Source organism: Odocoileus virginianus, chromosome 23 (genome assembly GCF_023699985.2).
Source record: "Odocoileus virginianus isolate 20LAN1187 ecotype Illinois chromosome 23, Ovbor_1.2, whole genome shotgun sequence".
NCBI lineage: Eukaryota > Metazoa > Chordata > Mammalia > Artiodactyla > Cervidae > Odocoileus > Odocoileus virginianus.
This window is the reverse complement of record NC_069696.1, coordinates 7787283-7802850: the sequence shown is the minus strand read 5'-3', so window position 1 is coordinate 7802850 and position 15568 is coordinate 7787283. Positions and strand designations below refer to the sequence as shown.

The window sequence follows — 15568 nt, the reverse complement described above, 5'->3', positions numbered from 1 at the left end:
CGAGGATGATGGGCCTTTGGAATTTGGGGGTTTCATCTGCACACAGCCAAATCCCCCACTTGCACAGCAAACTGGGAGGATTTTAACAATGGGTCTTGACTGAAGTCATCACGTTTGCTCTGGTCTCTTCCAACCTAATAGAGCTTACCAGGTTGCCAAGCTTTTTTCTTTATCTCATTTTATCCACTGCATGCAGTAAAACTTTCTATGGGCTATTTTGACAGAGAGAAGACTGAGTGTGGAAGAAAATATATGTCCCCCCTCCAAGGTCATGGAGCCCATCAATGCCCCCAAACCTACCTGGATGGCCAGTGGAGGGGGGAGTGTTTTACTTGATGCTCACAGACAGACAGTGACACCAGTTCCTGCACGATGCCAATTTCTGGATTCTGGGGACTCTTTTCTGGGGACTCTGTGCCAGCCTCACCTCTGTCCTGAGGTCATGCTTCCCTGCGTTCTCCACTGACTGTGGTCCCTCTGAGAACAGGGACTGTCCTCTCTCTCGGTGACCCATGACCTAGCACTGTGCCTGGCTGTCAGATGCCTGGATGATGTCTGAACAATGGCACTGGCATCACCCCCATCCTTTCTACCTCTTCCCCCACCCTCCTCCTCCTCCCTGAATGGACTCAGAGAGGGAGTGAAGTTTGGCAGTTAAGATCTCAGTTTCTGGAGTTAGGCAAACTGCCCTTCCCTGCCTTGTTGAATGTATCCAAGCCTCACTTCCCACATCAATAAAATGGGAGTGATAGGGAGGGAACTCTCTTAGCCCAGAGTTTGGCACAAAATAGGCATTTCATTAAAAATGTTTGTGAATGATTACAATGGTGATAATTCACTATCAGACACGATTTAAAGGCCGTAAACTTGAACTTAAGTGGCGGGTGGGTCAGCATTGCCGTCTTCCAGATAGATGAAGCATCTACATCTTTCCCACTCCTGCTCAAGTCTGCACCTGCGGGCGCCTTCCTGGGCTTTGGGGTGTGTGGCTAGGACTCCAGATGTCAGTTATGGGCATAAAGTGCTTGGCACTTCCTGGGTGCTCAGGCTATATCTCTTCCATTTCTGCTCAATCCTGCACCTGCAGGCGCCTTCCTGGGCTTTGGGGTGTGGCTCGGAGTCCAGGAGTCAGTTATGGGCATAAAGTGCTTGGCACTTCCTGGGTGCTCAGGCTATATCTCTTCCACTTCTGGTCAATCCTGCACCTGCAGGCGCCTTCCTGGGCTTTGGGGTGTGGCTCGGAGTCCAGGAGTCAGTTATGGGCTTGGCACTTCCCAGGTGCTCAGGAGACGTGAGCCTTTGCTCTGGTCAACCAACACCGCTGTCAATCCTCTTTCCTGTCCCCAGCCTCAGTTTCTCCATCTAAGACAGAGGCTGCACAGTCACCCCATTAGGGACCAAGGCAGAGTTCATCTTTGAGACTCTCCTTAGAAAATATCCAGAGGCTCCCCTTCCAGGACAATGCCAGGATCCAAAGGACCTGGAATAAGCCTCCAGGAAGCCCCCACGTTCCACGGCCCGGGCACCATCACAGCACAAGTCCAGGTTAGCTCCATAGGAGAGATGACCAACCCTGGAGGCTGCCATCCCCACCTGCCCTGGAGGGTCAGCACCCTTAATTCAGGTCTGACCCCACACCCACTAAGTGTGTGGCCTTAGGACCCCCGACAGGCGCACAGTAGTGGAAGAATCACTCCCCTCTCACTAGAGGCACCAGGGTCTTGATCTAGAGCCCCAAAGGGGTCCCTGCCTACCTCAGGAGGGTGTGGCCAGGCCCAGACCCACTTCCTCCTTCTGTGAAGGACCACACGTCATTGCCCCCTTTCCAGGCCCGTTTCCACTGGTGGGAGGTCAGAGGCTCTTTTGGTCGGGGTGGGGGGTGGGGGTAACTGCATCCCTAAATGAAGATGCTGGGGATGTCCCCCCCGACTGCCTGTCCAGTCCTCAGGCAGGCTCACCGCCCCCCACTGACCCAGCAAGACCAGAGTCACCCACTCACACCCCTTCCTGTGCCAGCACACCCCCAGAGCGGCCACTCAAGTACAATCTTTAGACTTTGTAGCTGTTTTTATTATTAATATTATCTTCTCCTTTAAGCATCCCTTTAAGGGTGAAATGAAATCCAACCATTTACAGAGAAAATGATTTCAGAATGTACATATTGATTTTCCCTTACAAAAAAAATAATACTATTATTATTATTGGTGTCCTTAAATTACACATTTCCCAGGGCCCCACCTGCTGCTGGGGCAAGTCCTAGTTCCCCACCCTGTCACCTTTGTCCCCAAAGCTCTCCCTTGCCTGCCTGTGGGAACCACCACACCCTAAGGAGACCCTCCAGGGTGGGCTGGGCCTCCATGAGTCTGGAGACCACAGGGCCGGGGCTTCCCAAGGAAGGAAGGAAGGTGGCTACGCGACAGGGCCAGCACGTGCTGGCATCCCATTTCACAGTTTGGTTTGCCTTCATAGAGGGGAGTGGCCCAGGGCTCCCCTGTCCCCGAAGTTCCCAGTGTATGATGTGACTCTGAGTGAAACTGCGACCCCATGCCTCGGTCCCCTGACCCTGCGGGCTGTGCTCTCCACGGCCAGGCCTCCACTGGGGGGTGACCATGAGCACGCCTGGCCCTCCTTGTCCGAGAGGGAAGGTGGGGTCTGGCACGTACGAGCTCCTTCCCTCTTTCTACCTTTGCCCCTGAGCTGACGAACTGGAAGCCAGGGACCCCTGCCAGCCTGGAGGGGGGACCTCCCCACAGGTGTGGGGGGTGTGGGGTGAGGAGGCCGTCAAGGTGGGAGGCCCTGGGCTGGGGCTCAGGCACGTGTCCCCAGAGATGCCCCCCCGGGAGGTGGGCAGAGGTGGCTGGTGGGCAGGACCTGGCCTGGGGTGACCTGGAGACACAGGGACACCCTGACCTCTTGAGCCACTTCTCAGCCCCAAGAGGGGCCAGGGGGTGGAGGGGGCGCTTCTCTAACTCCGAGGGAGGGGTTGGTTCCCTTGGGACACCCCCTCAACCAGAGGGACAGTGGGGGCCCCCCAGCCTGCTTCATGCCCACCTGGCTGAGGCTGTTCTGTGGCCAGCTCCCCACACCACACCAGTTCCCCAGGAAACCCCCCAATAAGACACGCTGAGAACGCCTTGGCTGGAGGCGTGGAGGGACGAGGCCGGGAGGTCTCAGGCTCGCAGCAGTACAGCCCTCAGGCTGAGAGCGCTCTCATTCCTTGGACTGAAAGACAGACAGACGGACGGACCCCCACATCCCTTTTAGCCTGGCTTTCTGGCTCCCCAGATTGCCCTTCTGCCTCAGTCATTTTGGGGAGTTCAGGAGGTGTGGCCACAGGCTCCAGGTCCCAGCAAGGGGAGGCCTGGGCCCCGCTCCCACGTCCCCCACACAGGCATATATGTACAGGGACACACCGACACAGACACGAACAAGTACACACCAAGCATGCACCCATGCCATAAATACACACGCACGCAAAGACATGTACCGTTCACAGGCAGGCTCTGCGTCCCGGCATCACTGGCTAAACACCCGAGCGGGCCGTTGGGAGGGGGCGCCTCTTCCCTGCCCACCACTGCATGCTCTCAGTGACCCAGCCCTGGGTCGCCAGTGAGGCGGGCAAGGACGGGCTGATCCAGGAGCTGTGGGCATGCCAGCAGGGTCCCACCACTGCGACAGTCACCTCTGCCCTCTCCCCTCCTCCCTCAGGGTCAGAGACGCCCCTTGTCCCTGTAAGTATCCTCTGCGCCTTCATTTTTTCCCTCCTTCCTTTAAAGGGTGAAAGGGGCAGCCCAGCTGAAAACTACTTTTCCCGCTTCCCTTGCAGGTGGCCAAGTGACTGAGTCCTGCAAGATGCCATCAGAAGTGACTGTGCCATCTCCGGCTCATGCTGTTAACAGAAAGGGTTTGCACTTTCCTGTTTCCCTCGGACATGGATGCACACGTGATGGTGGGAGCTGGAGCAACCACTCTATCCAGAGTTGGAAGGTGTGAGGCAGGAAAGCAGAGCTGCCCTCCAGACCACCACCCTCCAAAGAGGTAAGTTAGAAATGAGCTTCTGTCTGCCGAAACCACTGTATTTTGGGATCTCTTAATTACAGCAGTTTAGAATCTACTCTAACATATACAGCCCCCTCCCCCGAGGCAACTAAGGAATGAGATGACAAACAACTGGCCTTAATGTCCCTCGTGGGCCCAGAGCAGCCTCATGGCCCCTTCCTGGCCCCAAGCCAGCCCCCAAAGGGGCACAAGGGTGACTCTACCTGAGGCAGTGGAGAGCTGGGGCTGTGGGTTCTAGTGGGAAGGGGTGGCGGGGGAGGAGGCTCCCCACACCCCCACATCTCACCTACTAGGCTAGCTGATGGTCCCATCCCAGCCTGAGAACTGGACTCTTGGAACTTGCAAGGACTGGGTGGGCAGCCCACAAGACAGCGATATAAGAAGTAAGAAGAAATGTCAAAGCCAGCTTGGGACCCTAAAAGAAGACTTCCCAGGCTTCCCCATGCCTGCGTCATCTCCAGAGGGGCTGAGGGGCACAGGACCATCTGTGCTGTGTGTCCTGTGAGACGAGGGGGGAGGTCCCCGCTCCCTCTGGCCCAGCACTCCTGAGGACACTACAGAGCACCCACTGGAGCTCCTTCCCAGCTGCCGTTTTTCATTCCCTCCCACCTTGGTGTGCCTGCTTCGTCCAGGGCCCGAATGCGACTATTTACAGAGCCCTGGGAACTCCTGGCATCTCTCCCTTCCTACCCTGGGTCCAAAGCCCCAGGAGGCCAAATGGTGGGCTTCTTCTCCCTGGAGGGGACTGCGGCGCCCCACCTGGCTGCCGTAGGGCGTTCCTGCAGGCTCCCTCCCCCACCCTGCCCACCCACCCCTCCTCCCCTGTAACCCTCCTGCGCGCTCTGCGGGCACCTCCCAGCCGCAGCACTCCTGGGGGCGGTAGCACCTGCTCTCCTCCCCTGGTGAGGAAGGGTGTTTTCTGAGCTCACAGGCCTGACCCTGGATTCACAGGGCCTTGAGTAGGAAAGCCTCCCCCACCTTCCAGTCCTGGTCCTCTGACGAACCACCCAGAGGGTAGAAGGAGGCAAAAAGGTAACAACAGGAGGGGCAGGTGCCAACACCCCACCGCACCCCCACCCTGCCACGGGCCCTGTAAGATCATGCAGCCTTAGCCTTCAACCGCATCCAATTTGCCCCTGGCGGGTGGCCTTCCCTCCGAACCCTTGTTCCGCCGCCCACCGGCCGCTGTGCTCTTGGGCTCCTGGTAGGGGTTGTCCAGCAGGTAGCGGAACTGGTCGTAGTTCTTCAGCAGGTATTTGGGGGCGTACATGTGCTCGCTGGGGTCGGCCGGTGGGTACTCCTGCTGCGTGCCGTCGAACCAGCCCCCCGTGCGGATCAGGCTCCGGATGTAGTTGAGGTCCCGCTTGTCCTCGTAGTCGCCCCAGCGGGGGAAGTCGCCGTTCTGGGCAGACACCAGCTTGAAGTAGATGCCCTCGGGCGTGAAGCACCAGGAGCAGTGCCAGCCGGCGAAGTGCAGGGGGCTGCCTAGCGCCCACTGCACCAGGATGTGGCCCGTGCGGTTTTCGTACTGGCGGAAGTTGGGCATGGTGTAGTACTGGCGGCGGCGCAGGCGGATGCCGTCCAGCCCGTACACCGTCTGCAGCATGTCCACCGTGCAGCCCGACACCACCTCCAGGGTGCCCGGCTGCTTCCAGAAGAAGCCGTACAGAGACTTGCGCATGTGGAAGGCGAAGGGCTCCGTCCAGCCGTCGTAGAGCTTGAGGAAGAGCACGCCGTCGCGCGCGGGGATCTCGTCGGCGTCGTCGATGATGAAGACGTCGTCCGGCCGCAGGTTGCGCAGCCGCGACACGCCGTCCTGCGTCAAGAAGGTGCGCAGGTAGTCGTCGGCGATCCAGCCGTCCTGCCGCCCGCCCAGCGGGAAGTGGTCCAGGAAGACGTACAGCACCTTGTGCCGGATGTACTCGAAGGTGCCGTTGGTCAGCATCTCGCGGAACTTGAGCGGCCGCGGCTCCCCGTACGCCGTGAAGTTGGACTCGCACACCACGAAGGCGTCCACCACGTCGCCCAGCTCGTGGAAGCGCACGTCCAGCAAGTCGAACTCGTGGTTGATGTTGATGGCGTTGATGACCCGTCGCGGCACCTCCCGGGGCACCAGGCGCTCCTTGGTGGGCAGGTTGGAGTACTGCACCACGGTGGGCACGCCACAACTCGGCCCGTGCCAGCCCGGGAGGCACACGCACTCCACCCACTTGCGCCGCGCACCGCCACGGCCCCCTGCTCGCTCCCGGGCGCTCAGCAGCTGCCGGCCCGGGCCCCGTGCCGACGACGACGCGCCGTCGCCCGCCTCCATCTTCTCCTCTGGCCGCCCCGATGGGGGCTTCTCCAGCATCTTGGTACCTGGCTTGAAGCAGACGCCCCCGGCCTTGGTGCGGACAAAGTATTCGGTGGTGTCCTCGGGCAGCACGAAGTCCATCCGGTGGAGCTCCTCCGTGGCCTTGCTCGGCGACAGCGGCTGGAGCAGGGGTGAGTGGGAATAGAGTGGGGTCCGCAGCAGGTCGGGGCTACCCGGCTCTGGGCTGGCCTGGGGTGTGACCGGGGCATTGTTCCAGAAGAAGCTGGACACCAGGTTAGGGCTGAGAGAGGCCAGTTCGCGGGGGAAGGTGACATAGGACAGGGTCTTAAAGAAGTGCAGGAAGGAGATGAGACACAGGCCAGCCATACAGAACATGAGAAACAGCTTGTAGCGTTTCATCTTCATCCTGCAGGAAATGGGAGAAAGCAGAGGGGTCAGGAGTCTGCAGACCTGGTGAGGGGAGCCTGAGGCTCTTCTCCTGAGGGAGGGAATGCAACTTTAGGGAAATTAAAGTAGAAAAGGTCGTGTTCAGGCTTTAGAAGCAAGAGAGCAAGCCTCTGGCCTGCTTGCACACTGCCTGGATCCCCTGCCTGCCCGCAAGCACAGCAAGTCAGGCAGCACTTTAAATAAGAAAGGGAACGGGTCTTGGGATTCTTGGAGGTCTAGCCAACCCCCTGGGGTCTAATGAAATCTTGTGACTCACAAGGTGAAACAAACAACATTGTAAAAGTTAAGAAACAAAAACAAAAAAGACAACCCAGAGCTGCATTTTTGAACACAAACTGCTGATGGTATCAGATTGTGGCCTGGGATTATAAGCAGGAGCCCTCAAAGCTGCGATTTGGATCACCACCCATGGGGTGTGTGCACCGCCCAAGACCCTTCCCATTTGGGACTCCAGATTGCAGGGACCTCCCAGAGATGGTCAAGTCTGGATGTAGGTTGTTGGCCCAATGTGGTGATATATATGTTTTTACTTCTCTCTATTGTTTCTATTTCTTTTCTTTTAATGGCTGTATGTTGAAATTAAATCATCTTCTATAGAGAAATTGTTTGTGTGCAAGAGTGGTTTCAAAGGAATCCTTTGAAAAGGTTTACTAAAAGGAAAGTAAAACTTTTGGCAAAACAGTAGCAGGTTCCAGCACCTGGCCCACCCCACCATGACTGTACCAGCTGCACCGCTGGGCTTTACTCCAGGAACAGAATGCATCCTAGGAGGAGCTCGACCCTGCAATGCAGAACCTGCCCCGGGGGCTACAGGCCCTAAGGGAGGGGGAGAGCGGGTTGTAGGTTGCAGACACGGGGTCCCTTCCCTGCACTGTCCAGGATGCTTTCTCCTTCTATCTGTCTGTCTCTTTATCTTTGTGTGTGTGTGTGACTATATTAACAAACCCTTTTCACTGAAAAAAGTTCCCAGGTCTCAAGGGAACACTTCTAACATATTTAATAAACGAAATTAAGAAAAAGTTACCCAGAGGATGGTGACTGCAACCCCGAAATTAAAAGATGCTTGCATCTTGGAAGGAAAGCTATGACAAACCTAGACAGTGTATTTAAAAAGCAGAGACATCACTTTGCCAACAAAGGTCCATATAGTCAAAGCTATGGTTTTGCCAAAAGTCATGTACAGATGTGAGAGTTGGACCATAAAGCAGGCTAAGCACACAAGAACTTATGCTTTCGAATCCTGGTGCTGGAGAAGACTCTTAAGGGTCCCGTGGACAGCAAGGAGGTGAAACTAAAGGAAATCAACCCTGAATATTCAATGAAAGAACTGATGCTGAAGCTGAAGCTCCAATATTTTAGCCACTGGCTGCGAAGAGTCGACTCATTGGAAAAGACTCTGATACTGGGGAAAATTGCAGGCAGGAGGAGAAGGGGATGATAGATGAGATGGTTGGATGGCATCACCAACTTAATGGACAAGGGTTTGAGCAAACTCCAGGAGATAGTGAAGGACAAGGGAAGCCTGGGGTGCCGTAGTCCATGAGGTTGCAAACAGTCAGACACGACTGAGCAACTGAATAACAACTCCTTCATTGCCCCATGCAGGACAGTTGACTGATATCCAGCCATAAATATTTATCTGCTTGAGATGCATCACTGGTTTTATATGCATTTTTTCTGTTCTCAGCTTAATATTTTTTATAATTATTATTCTATTGAACGCTCATCCAATCAAGTGGTTTTCCTCAATCAATGACAGGTTAAAGAGATTTTCATGTCAGTAGAAATAAATCTATTTCCTTTTAAATTTCACCTATTCCATACTCATTTGGAATGAATCATTCTCTATGAAGAATCATGATTATGACCATTCTCTACTTGTTTGCAGTTTATCAATTAGTTTATGGTTGTGGAATGGAGAGCCATATATATTGTTTTTCAGAATTAAAAAAAGAAAACCTTTTTTTAGAATATTTGTAGCTTATCAGAAAAGTTGCAAAGATACTTCAGAGGGTTCCTTAACACCCCTCACCCCATCTCTCCGAGTGTGGACACTTCCATTGCCACAGTGTGGGGTCACACCTCAGAAACTGAAAGGCTCACATTACTCTAAGCTGGACTCCACACTTCACTCAGTCATGCTCTCTATCTCATGAGCAAGCCAGCGCAGCACCTCCTACTCTCACCACACAGCACAGGAAGAGGGCACAGCGGCCAGGAAGTTACACCCATTTGGCCAAGTCAGACCAGTGCCTTCCCAGGTGGCACTGCGTGGTAAAGAATCTGCCTGCCCACACAGGAGATGTAAGAGACTCAGGTTCGATCCCTGGGTCGGAAAGATCCCCTGGAGAAGGGAATGGCACTCCACTCCAATATTCTTGCCTGGAAAATTCCGTGGGCAGAGGAGCCTGGTGGGCTACAGTCCATGGGGCTGCAAAGAGTCAGGCATGACTGAGTTCATGACCAGTGCCTTGGCTGGAGTGACCTACAGTCAGAGGAGGGGCTGGGACAGAAACGTGTTTTCATTTCCCTTCCATAGATCTCCCTGTGGCAGGGGTGGGGGGCACTGTCCTTTCCCTCAAAATGTTTCTTTCTGCGGCCTCTCCTTATGTTTCTGGTTCTTCCTCTGGGTCATTTCAGCATCTTCTTGCTATACTCTCCCCTTCCTTTCCTAACTTAAGCCAGGCTCCTCACCATTCTGAACCTTGGTTTCTACATCTGTGAAATGGGTACAGAGTTCGTGGTATACAGCAGGTATTCAACAGATTTCTACTTCTTTCAAAGTTCAAGGCTAAAAGACTCCAACATAAATTTTCTCTAAACTACATGGTCATAAGGCACACAATCATGCAATGTTTGATCTAGAACAAGCTTTAAGGACCATCTCCTCCCACCCTTTCATGTTGGGGAGGAAGGGCCACCCTCCCTGGCCTCACCTTGGTGAGGAGTCCTGAGCACGCTAGTGAGGAGCAGTCGAGTTTGCTGATCCTGCTGGCCAGGGTGGTACTTGTGCCCTCAAGACCTAGATGTACCCTCTCCTCTGGTTTAAATGCTGACCCCTTGGAGCCTGGCCTCAGGCGGGGGTTGGCACAGCTGACCGCAGAAGGCAGGACAATCAGGGGTGGGGGCCTGACCTCTGCTAAATGTCAGCTGCCCCGGGGCAGAGGGGGGGACTGGTCTCCACTGGCTTTGGGGGAGGCAGGAGGGAGCTCCCGTCCCCACCACGGATTCTAGCCCTGCTCTTGCAAAGGCAGGCCAGGCCGGTGGGGTGAATGGAATGGCAAAGGGCTGAGGCCCGTAGAGGCAGAAGGATGGGAGCTCTTGCTGGGGCAGGGACCGGGCACAAGGCGACACTGCAGACTGAGGTCAGCATGGCAGAGGTCTCCAGAGTGACCCTCCCGAGGGCTGTTAGGACCTGGCAAGGCAGCCCCATCCTTCTGGTGGACCATTGCTCCCCACTTGCAGCCTGTCTCTGTGAGACACCTCAATCCCAGCCCTCCCTGGACTGAACTGGCAGTGAGCGGTGAAGGGCAAGGCTGGGGCCACCACTCAGATAAAATCTCCTGGCAGCAGTGAACACAGGCCCCAGGAAGGTAAGAGAAACTCAGGCAAGGGGCCCCCACAGCCCTGCTGAGGTCACACTGACCCAGCTGCCCCTCGGCTCCCCGGTCAGACTGCCTTTCAGGATCTAGTTACCCCTGGCCAGCTGCACCCTTTGGAGGACAGACTCTCCAGGGCCTGGGGGTCCCCCTCTGAACTGCAGGGCCTTCAGGGTGAAGCCGTGTGATAAGGCCCCAGCCCGGCTTGCTGCCAAGAATCACAGAATAGAGTGTGTCTCACTCGTGGCTCGAGCTGCTGGGAGGCTGACAGACACAGAGGCTGGCCCAGAGCAAGGCAGGGCCTCAGAGGCCAAGTTTTCTGGGACACTGTTACACACAGCTGTCTGGGTTGGGTTTTTTTTTGGTTGTTGAACTTGTTCTTGGCCTGATCTCTTTTTATCGTATCTTCAACTATTTTCAAATACATTTTATAGACTGAGTGGCCTATAAACAAGAAACCAAATAAATAAATAAGCATGGGCACTGGGGTCTCATGTAAGTCTTGCCCACCCAGGGAGACTGAGGATTTTGACCACCGTTTTCACAGATGGGGAAACTGAGACTCAGAAAGATGGCAAGACTTTCCCCAAAGGATATTAGGAAGGCGACCGAATCAGGACCTGAAGGTAAGTTCTGTTCCCGAACCAGGCTCTGCTTCCTTACATCTGAGGCCACAGCCCTCCTTGATGCTTCTGGCCTGGCTGCGGACTAAAGCTATGGAACCAAACTAGGCCCCCGCTTCAGCTTCTCTCCCTCCATTATAAAGCTTCATCTCGAACCATCAGGTGTACCGATAAAGCTGATGGTCACCGACACTTACAGGCCAGCTACTGTCCCGAGCACACCACGTGCATGTCCTCACCGGATCCCCCACCATGCAGCAGGTACTACCGTCTCTCCCATTTTACAGATGAGGAGACCGAGGCCAGAGAGATGGTATAACTTGCTCAGTGACACACAATTAGTACGGGTCGGACTCAATCCGGTGGGGTCAGTAGTGGGATCTCATCCACTGGTAGAGCTGTCCTGGGTCCCTTCCATCTGCCAAGTTCAGCCCAAGTCAGGCGATAAGGGTCCCATGGAGAGTCCACCAGTGACCAGTAAAGACAGTCCATGGATGCAACAGCCACCACTGCATTTGACCCACGTGACCCCCTGCAGAGTGTCACCCAACCCATCTCCTCCATTTACCCAGTGGCTGCTTACTGAGAGCTGGCTGAGTGCCAGGCGCGGCACTGGCCCTGGGAGCACAGCAAATCAGGACCACAAGAGCCCCCACCTCATGGAGCCGGCGCAGGGCGAGCGGGGCACGGGGCTGGGGCAACTAAAATGAGCCAGATCATACGGTATGTTAAAAAGACGAGCTCTGGAGAAAAAACGGTAAAGGCTAAGAGCAGGCAGGTTCAGAGGTAATCAGGTGGCCAGAGCGGGCCTTAAAAAGAGTGAGGCCAGAAGACAAGGGAGGAAGGGCAGTGGAACAGAATGTTGGAGTGCGGCTTTCACGGGAGGATGCTAAGCGTCCGGGCTCAGCTGGGCTGCTCTGCTGAGACCGATGGTCACCGGAACAGAGCAGGGAGGGTGGTGAGGAGGCCGCGGCACTGTCTGGGTGAGAGGTGGGGTGCAGGCAGCAGTCAGACCTGGCGTGAAGTGTGAGCAAGGAGTCACCCTCGGTGACTCCAGGACCTGCAGGATGGACCCGCCTTTGACTGGGGCGGAAGTCATCCCTCAACCGCTTCCATGGAGATGGAAAATGGCAGAGCTGGGCTGGAGGCAGCTCTTGTCTCTGCAGGGTCCTCTCTAAGTGCCTTGCCCACTTCAAATGAAGACATCAAATCAGAGAGACCAATCCAGAGCCCCATCCCACCCTGTCCCTTCTTCCCAGCGCTGAGCCCATCCCCCCATCCATCTGTCTCCTTGTCTCTGGACACGAGCCCCCAGGGGCAGGGAGCTGTCATGGAGCGAGCTTCAACCAGAGCCGCTACCTGGGTGCGCACAGAGCCTAGAACCAGAGAGCCCAGCTCAAACTTCTGGCTCTGCCATTTCCTATCTGCGTGGCCTTCGGGCAGGTGAAAGTAACTTTCCTTCTTTGGCTCATCTAGAAAATGAGGGTTCAATAATAACCCATGTGAAGCTCCTAGCACACCATAAGAAGCCAATAAGCATTAGCTCTTCTTACCGCTGCTGTTATCCCCCCGCCTGGAAGAAGAGTAGGGAGGGCCTTCAGCTGGGGGAGGGGGCAGCAGGGGCACAGGCTCGACCAGAGCTGAGCCCCTGGCAGGGCCTGGGGCCTGGTGGGTGCTTTCTTGTTTAACAGCAGCAAGGAGTCGAGTGGGGGCGCTCAGCTGGAGCCTGGTCAGAACCTGAGTCTGATGGAAGATGGGCTGGAAGACAGTGCCCTGCTTCCCTGGGCTCCACTGGGGCTCCACAGAAAGGAGGGAAGAACTGGGAGGCTCTCTGGAAGACTTCCTAAAAGACCCCTGGCCACACACACACACACAAGCACACCCACTCATTCACTCACTTCATGGGTTGCACCAGCCTCAGGGCCCTGGGTCTCCTGCAGGAAGGTGAAGGGAATGGACCGGATGCTTCCCGACAGTCAGATAATCATGGCCGCAGGAAGCTGACCCAGACCCTGGATGCTGGCAAGACCAGCCCACCCTGGGCCTCCTCTTTCTGTACTGACTCACAGCCGTGGCCGTGCTCGGAAGGTTCCAGCTGAACAGACTGGCTTTCTACCTTGCCTCTTCCTGCTCCTCCCTCCTTCTTGTGACCTCTTCCCCTGGCCTCTGCTTGATAAGCTTGTGAGGTGAGAGATGAGCCCAAAGCCCACGACCCAGTCACGGCCTTGGGGTCTGGGCTCAGGCTGCGACCAGTGGGGGCTGCCAGCCAGAGAGAAGACAGGTGCTCCCTGGAGGCCACGGGCTGTGACTCGTGTGCTAGTCAGGCGGGCAGCAGCCTCCCGGGTGTGGATGCACCCTGACAGCTGTCACCTGGTGACCAGGCTCCTGTGGCGCTCTCCATGGTCCTGAGCTCACATGCGCTGACCAGGGTCCTAGCTCGGCCCTTAGCCGGCCTCACCCTGGCCCCTGCCAGCCTCCGCTGTGGTCTTGCAGCTTCTGTCCTAACGGCCATGTCCACTGTTCACCACCCTCTGGCCCCTTACCCCATCTGCCTCGCAACACCTTGCTGATAGCTGTGATCCCTGGTGTCCTCAGCTTGGGAGCAGCCACGGGGCACCCAACTCCTCCAGCTGGCAGAGGGGGCCAGCAGTGAACAGGTCTGACACCTAGGAGGTGCTCAGGGCACTCTTGGAATATCCATGGGGGAAATCTTGGAGGTTGCACAGCCCACCCTCTCTCTCCACTCCTAGCAGGAGTCTACAGCCCCCAACCCAAGAGTACCTTCAGATGGACTCTCACCAGCTGCCATGTGCTTCAGCGGGCATCTTGACTGAGCCGAAGTTCTGCCTTGCACCCCATTCCAGTTCTGCTCTACAGTACCCAAGGGCTCTGCCTAGCTCCGTGTGCCAGGCTTTGCTCCTGGCCAGCTTTGTAAATGACTGGGCCAATTTGGGGTGGGGGGCTCCTTACTGCTGACTGGCACCCATCACCTTGCAGCACATTCTCAGTGACTTATCTGGCTTTCAGAACCAAACCTCTTGGCCCAGGTCAGTGCCCCTCCCGCGTGCCCATCTGGCCTCTGCTCATCCAATTCTGAGTACCGCCCATTCCAGGCCATTTGAGCTGCTAGAAATTCTTCTTTCTATTGGCCTCAATCAGCTTCCCTGGAGCTTCTGCCACCACTTCCGGGTTCTTCCTTGGGGCTCAGCAGAGGAAACCAGTGTCTCAGGGACCAGAAGATGGCAACCACCTCCCTCTGAGTCTGGAACTAAATAAGGGTCTTTCCGACGCGAGGTTCCCCGATCCCACATGGAGGAGAGACGGGCCGAGGAGGTGGCTGCAGAACATGACGGATCCCAGAGCTCTGGCAAGGTGCGAGAAACAGCTGATGCTGAGTCATCTCCCTGTTTTATGCATTCCTTTGGTTCATACCCATCAGGCCGGCTCCACGAGGAGCGAGCCTACACCCGGGGTCACTTGACAGTCAGCGCGTCACCCAGGCTGCTGGTGCACATTTACCAAGAACCTGCTATGAGCCAGGCGCTGCCCGATGCGAGGGCTGGAGAAAAACTCAGGGGCAGATTCCCGGGGCCGAGCCTGAAGGAAGGTACGTGGGTCTCCATTTCACAGATGAAGAAACATGGGGCTTCGAGAGGTTAAGCTACTCACTCCGCCACCCAGGGCTTGTGGGAATGAAGATGAGCTGGAAGACTGAGGCTCCCCAAGCATCCTGCACGTGCCAACAGGCAGACCTGGAGCGCAGTGGGGTTGCAGATTTGGGAGTCCTGCCCTGGGCTGGACAAGAATGGCTGAGGGTGGGTCTGGTGCACCAGGACCCTCAGTCCCCAGGAATTCTGCTCCCCTGGCATTCCCTGGAGAGAGGGAATCGGCTCAAGGGAAGGATTCCATCTGCCCAGGTGACCGGAATGTCCTGGCAAAACCTGTTAACCGGGGGGTGGAGTTGGGGGGAGGGCCACAGCTGCCACTCTCCCCACCCACAAATAAGGGAACCGAGCCACAGAACGGCCAGGCAGAGCCACACCGGGAGCCAGTTCTTGGACCAGCCAGACGGGGCACTGAGGCCACTTCCCTGGGCACAAGGCTCTGAACCCCACTTTCTCTGCTGGCTTGGCTCCAGGGGGTAGGCCTGGATTAAGAACTACGGAATGACTGGTGGCTCAGATGGTGAAGAATCGGCCTGCAATGCGGGAGACCTGGGAGAAGGGAATGGCTACCCACTCCAGTATTCTGGCCTGGAGAATCCCATGGACAGAGGACTCCATGAGGTTGCAAAGAGTCAAACTGAGCGACTAACACTAACTGCTAAATACTAGGTGACTGAGGGAGGGAGCCGGAGGAGGCACGCTGCCCTCGGGGAAGCCCAGACATGCCGGGACCAAGAAGGGGCTGAAGGCAGGGCCTGGGGAAGGTCTGGGAAGGTGGAAGAGCGGGAGCAGAGCCGTGAGGGACCAGCTGGTGCCCCTGGTCTGTGCCAGGCGGGGACACAGGCTGACTCGAGCTGGGGG

At 56.3% G+C, this 15568-nt stretch overlaps 1 protein-coding gene across 4 annotated transcripts in view; it reads right to left on the bottom strand.

Moving 5' to 3' along the window:
* Positions 1–2048: 2048 nt before the first annotated feature.
* MGAT3 (beta-1,4-mannosyl-glycoprotein 4-beta-N-acetylglucosaminyltransferase) overlaps positions 2049–15568 on the bottom strand; it is a 38325-nt gene continuing 24805 nt past the window's right edge. For all 4 annotated transcript variants that reach the window (XM_020881817.2, XM_070453356.1, XM_070453358.1 and 1 more), the window contains exon 2: positions 2049–6779. In XM_020881817.2, the coding sequence (XP_020737476.1) occupies positions 5168–6778 (1611 nt within the window). In that variant the 5' untranslated portion in view covers position 6779 and the 3' untranslated portion in view covers positions 2049–5167. The remainder of the gene's footprint in view (positions 6780–15568) is intronic.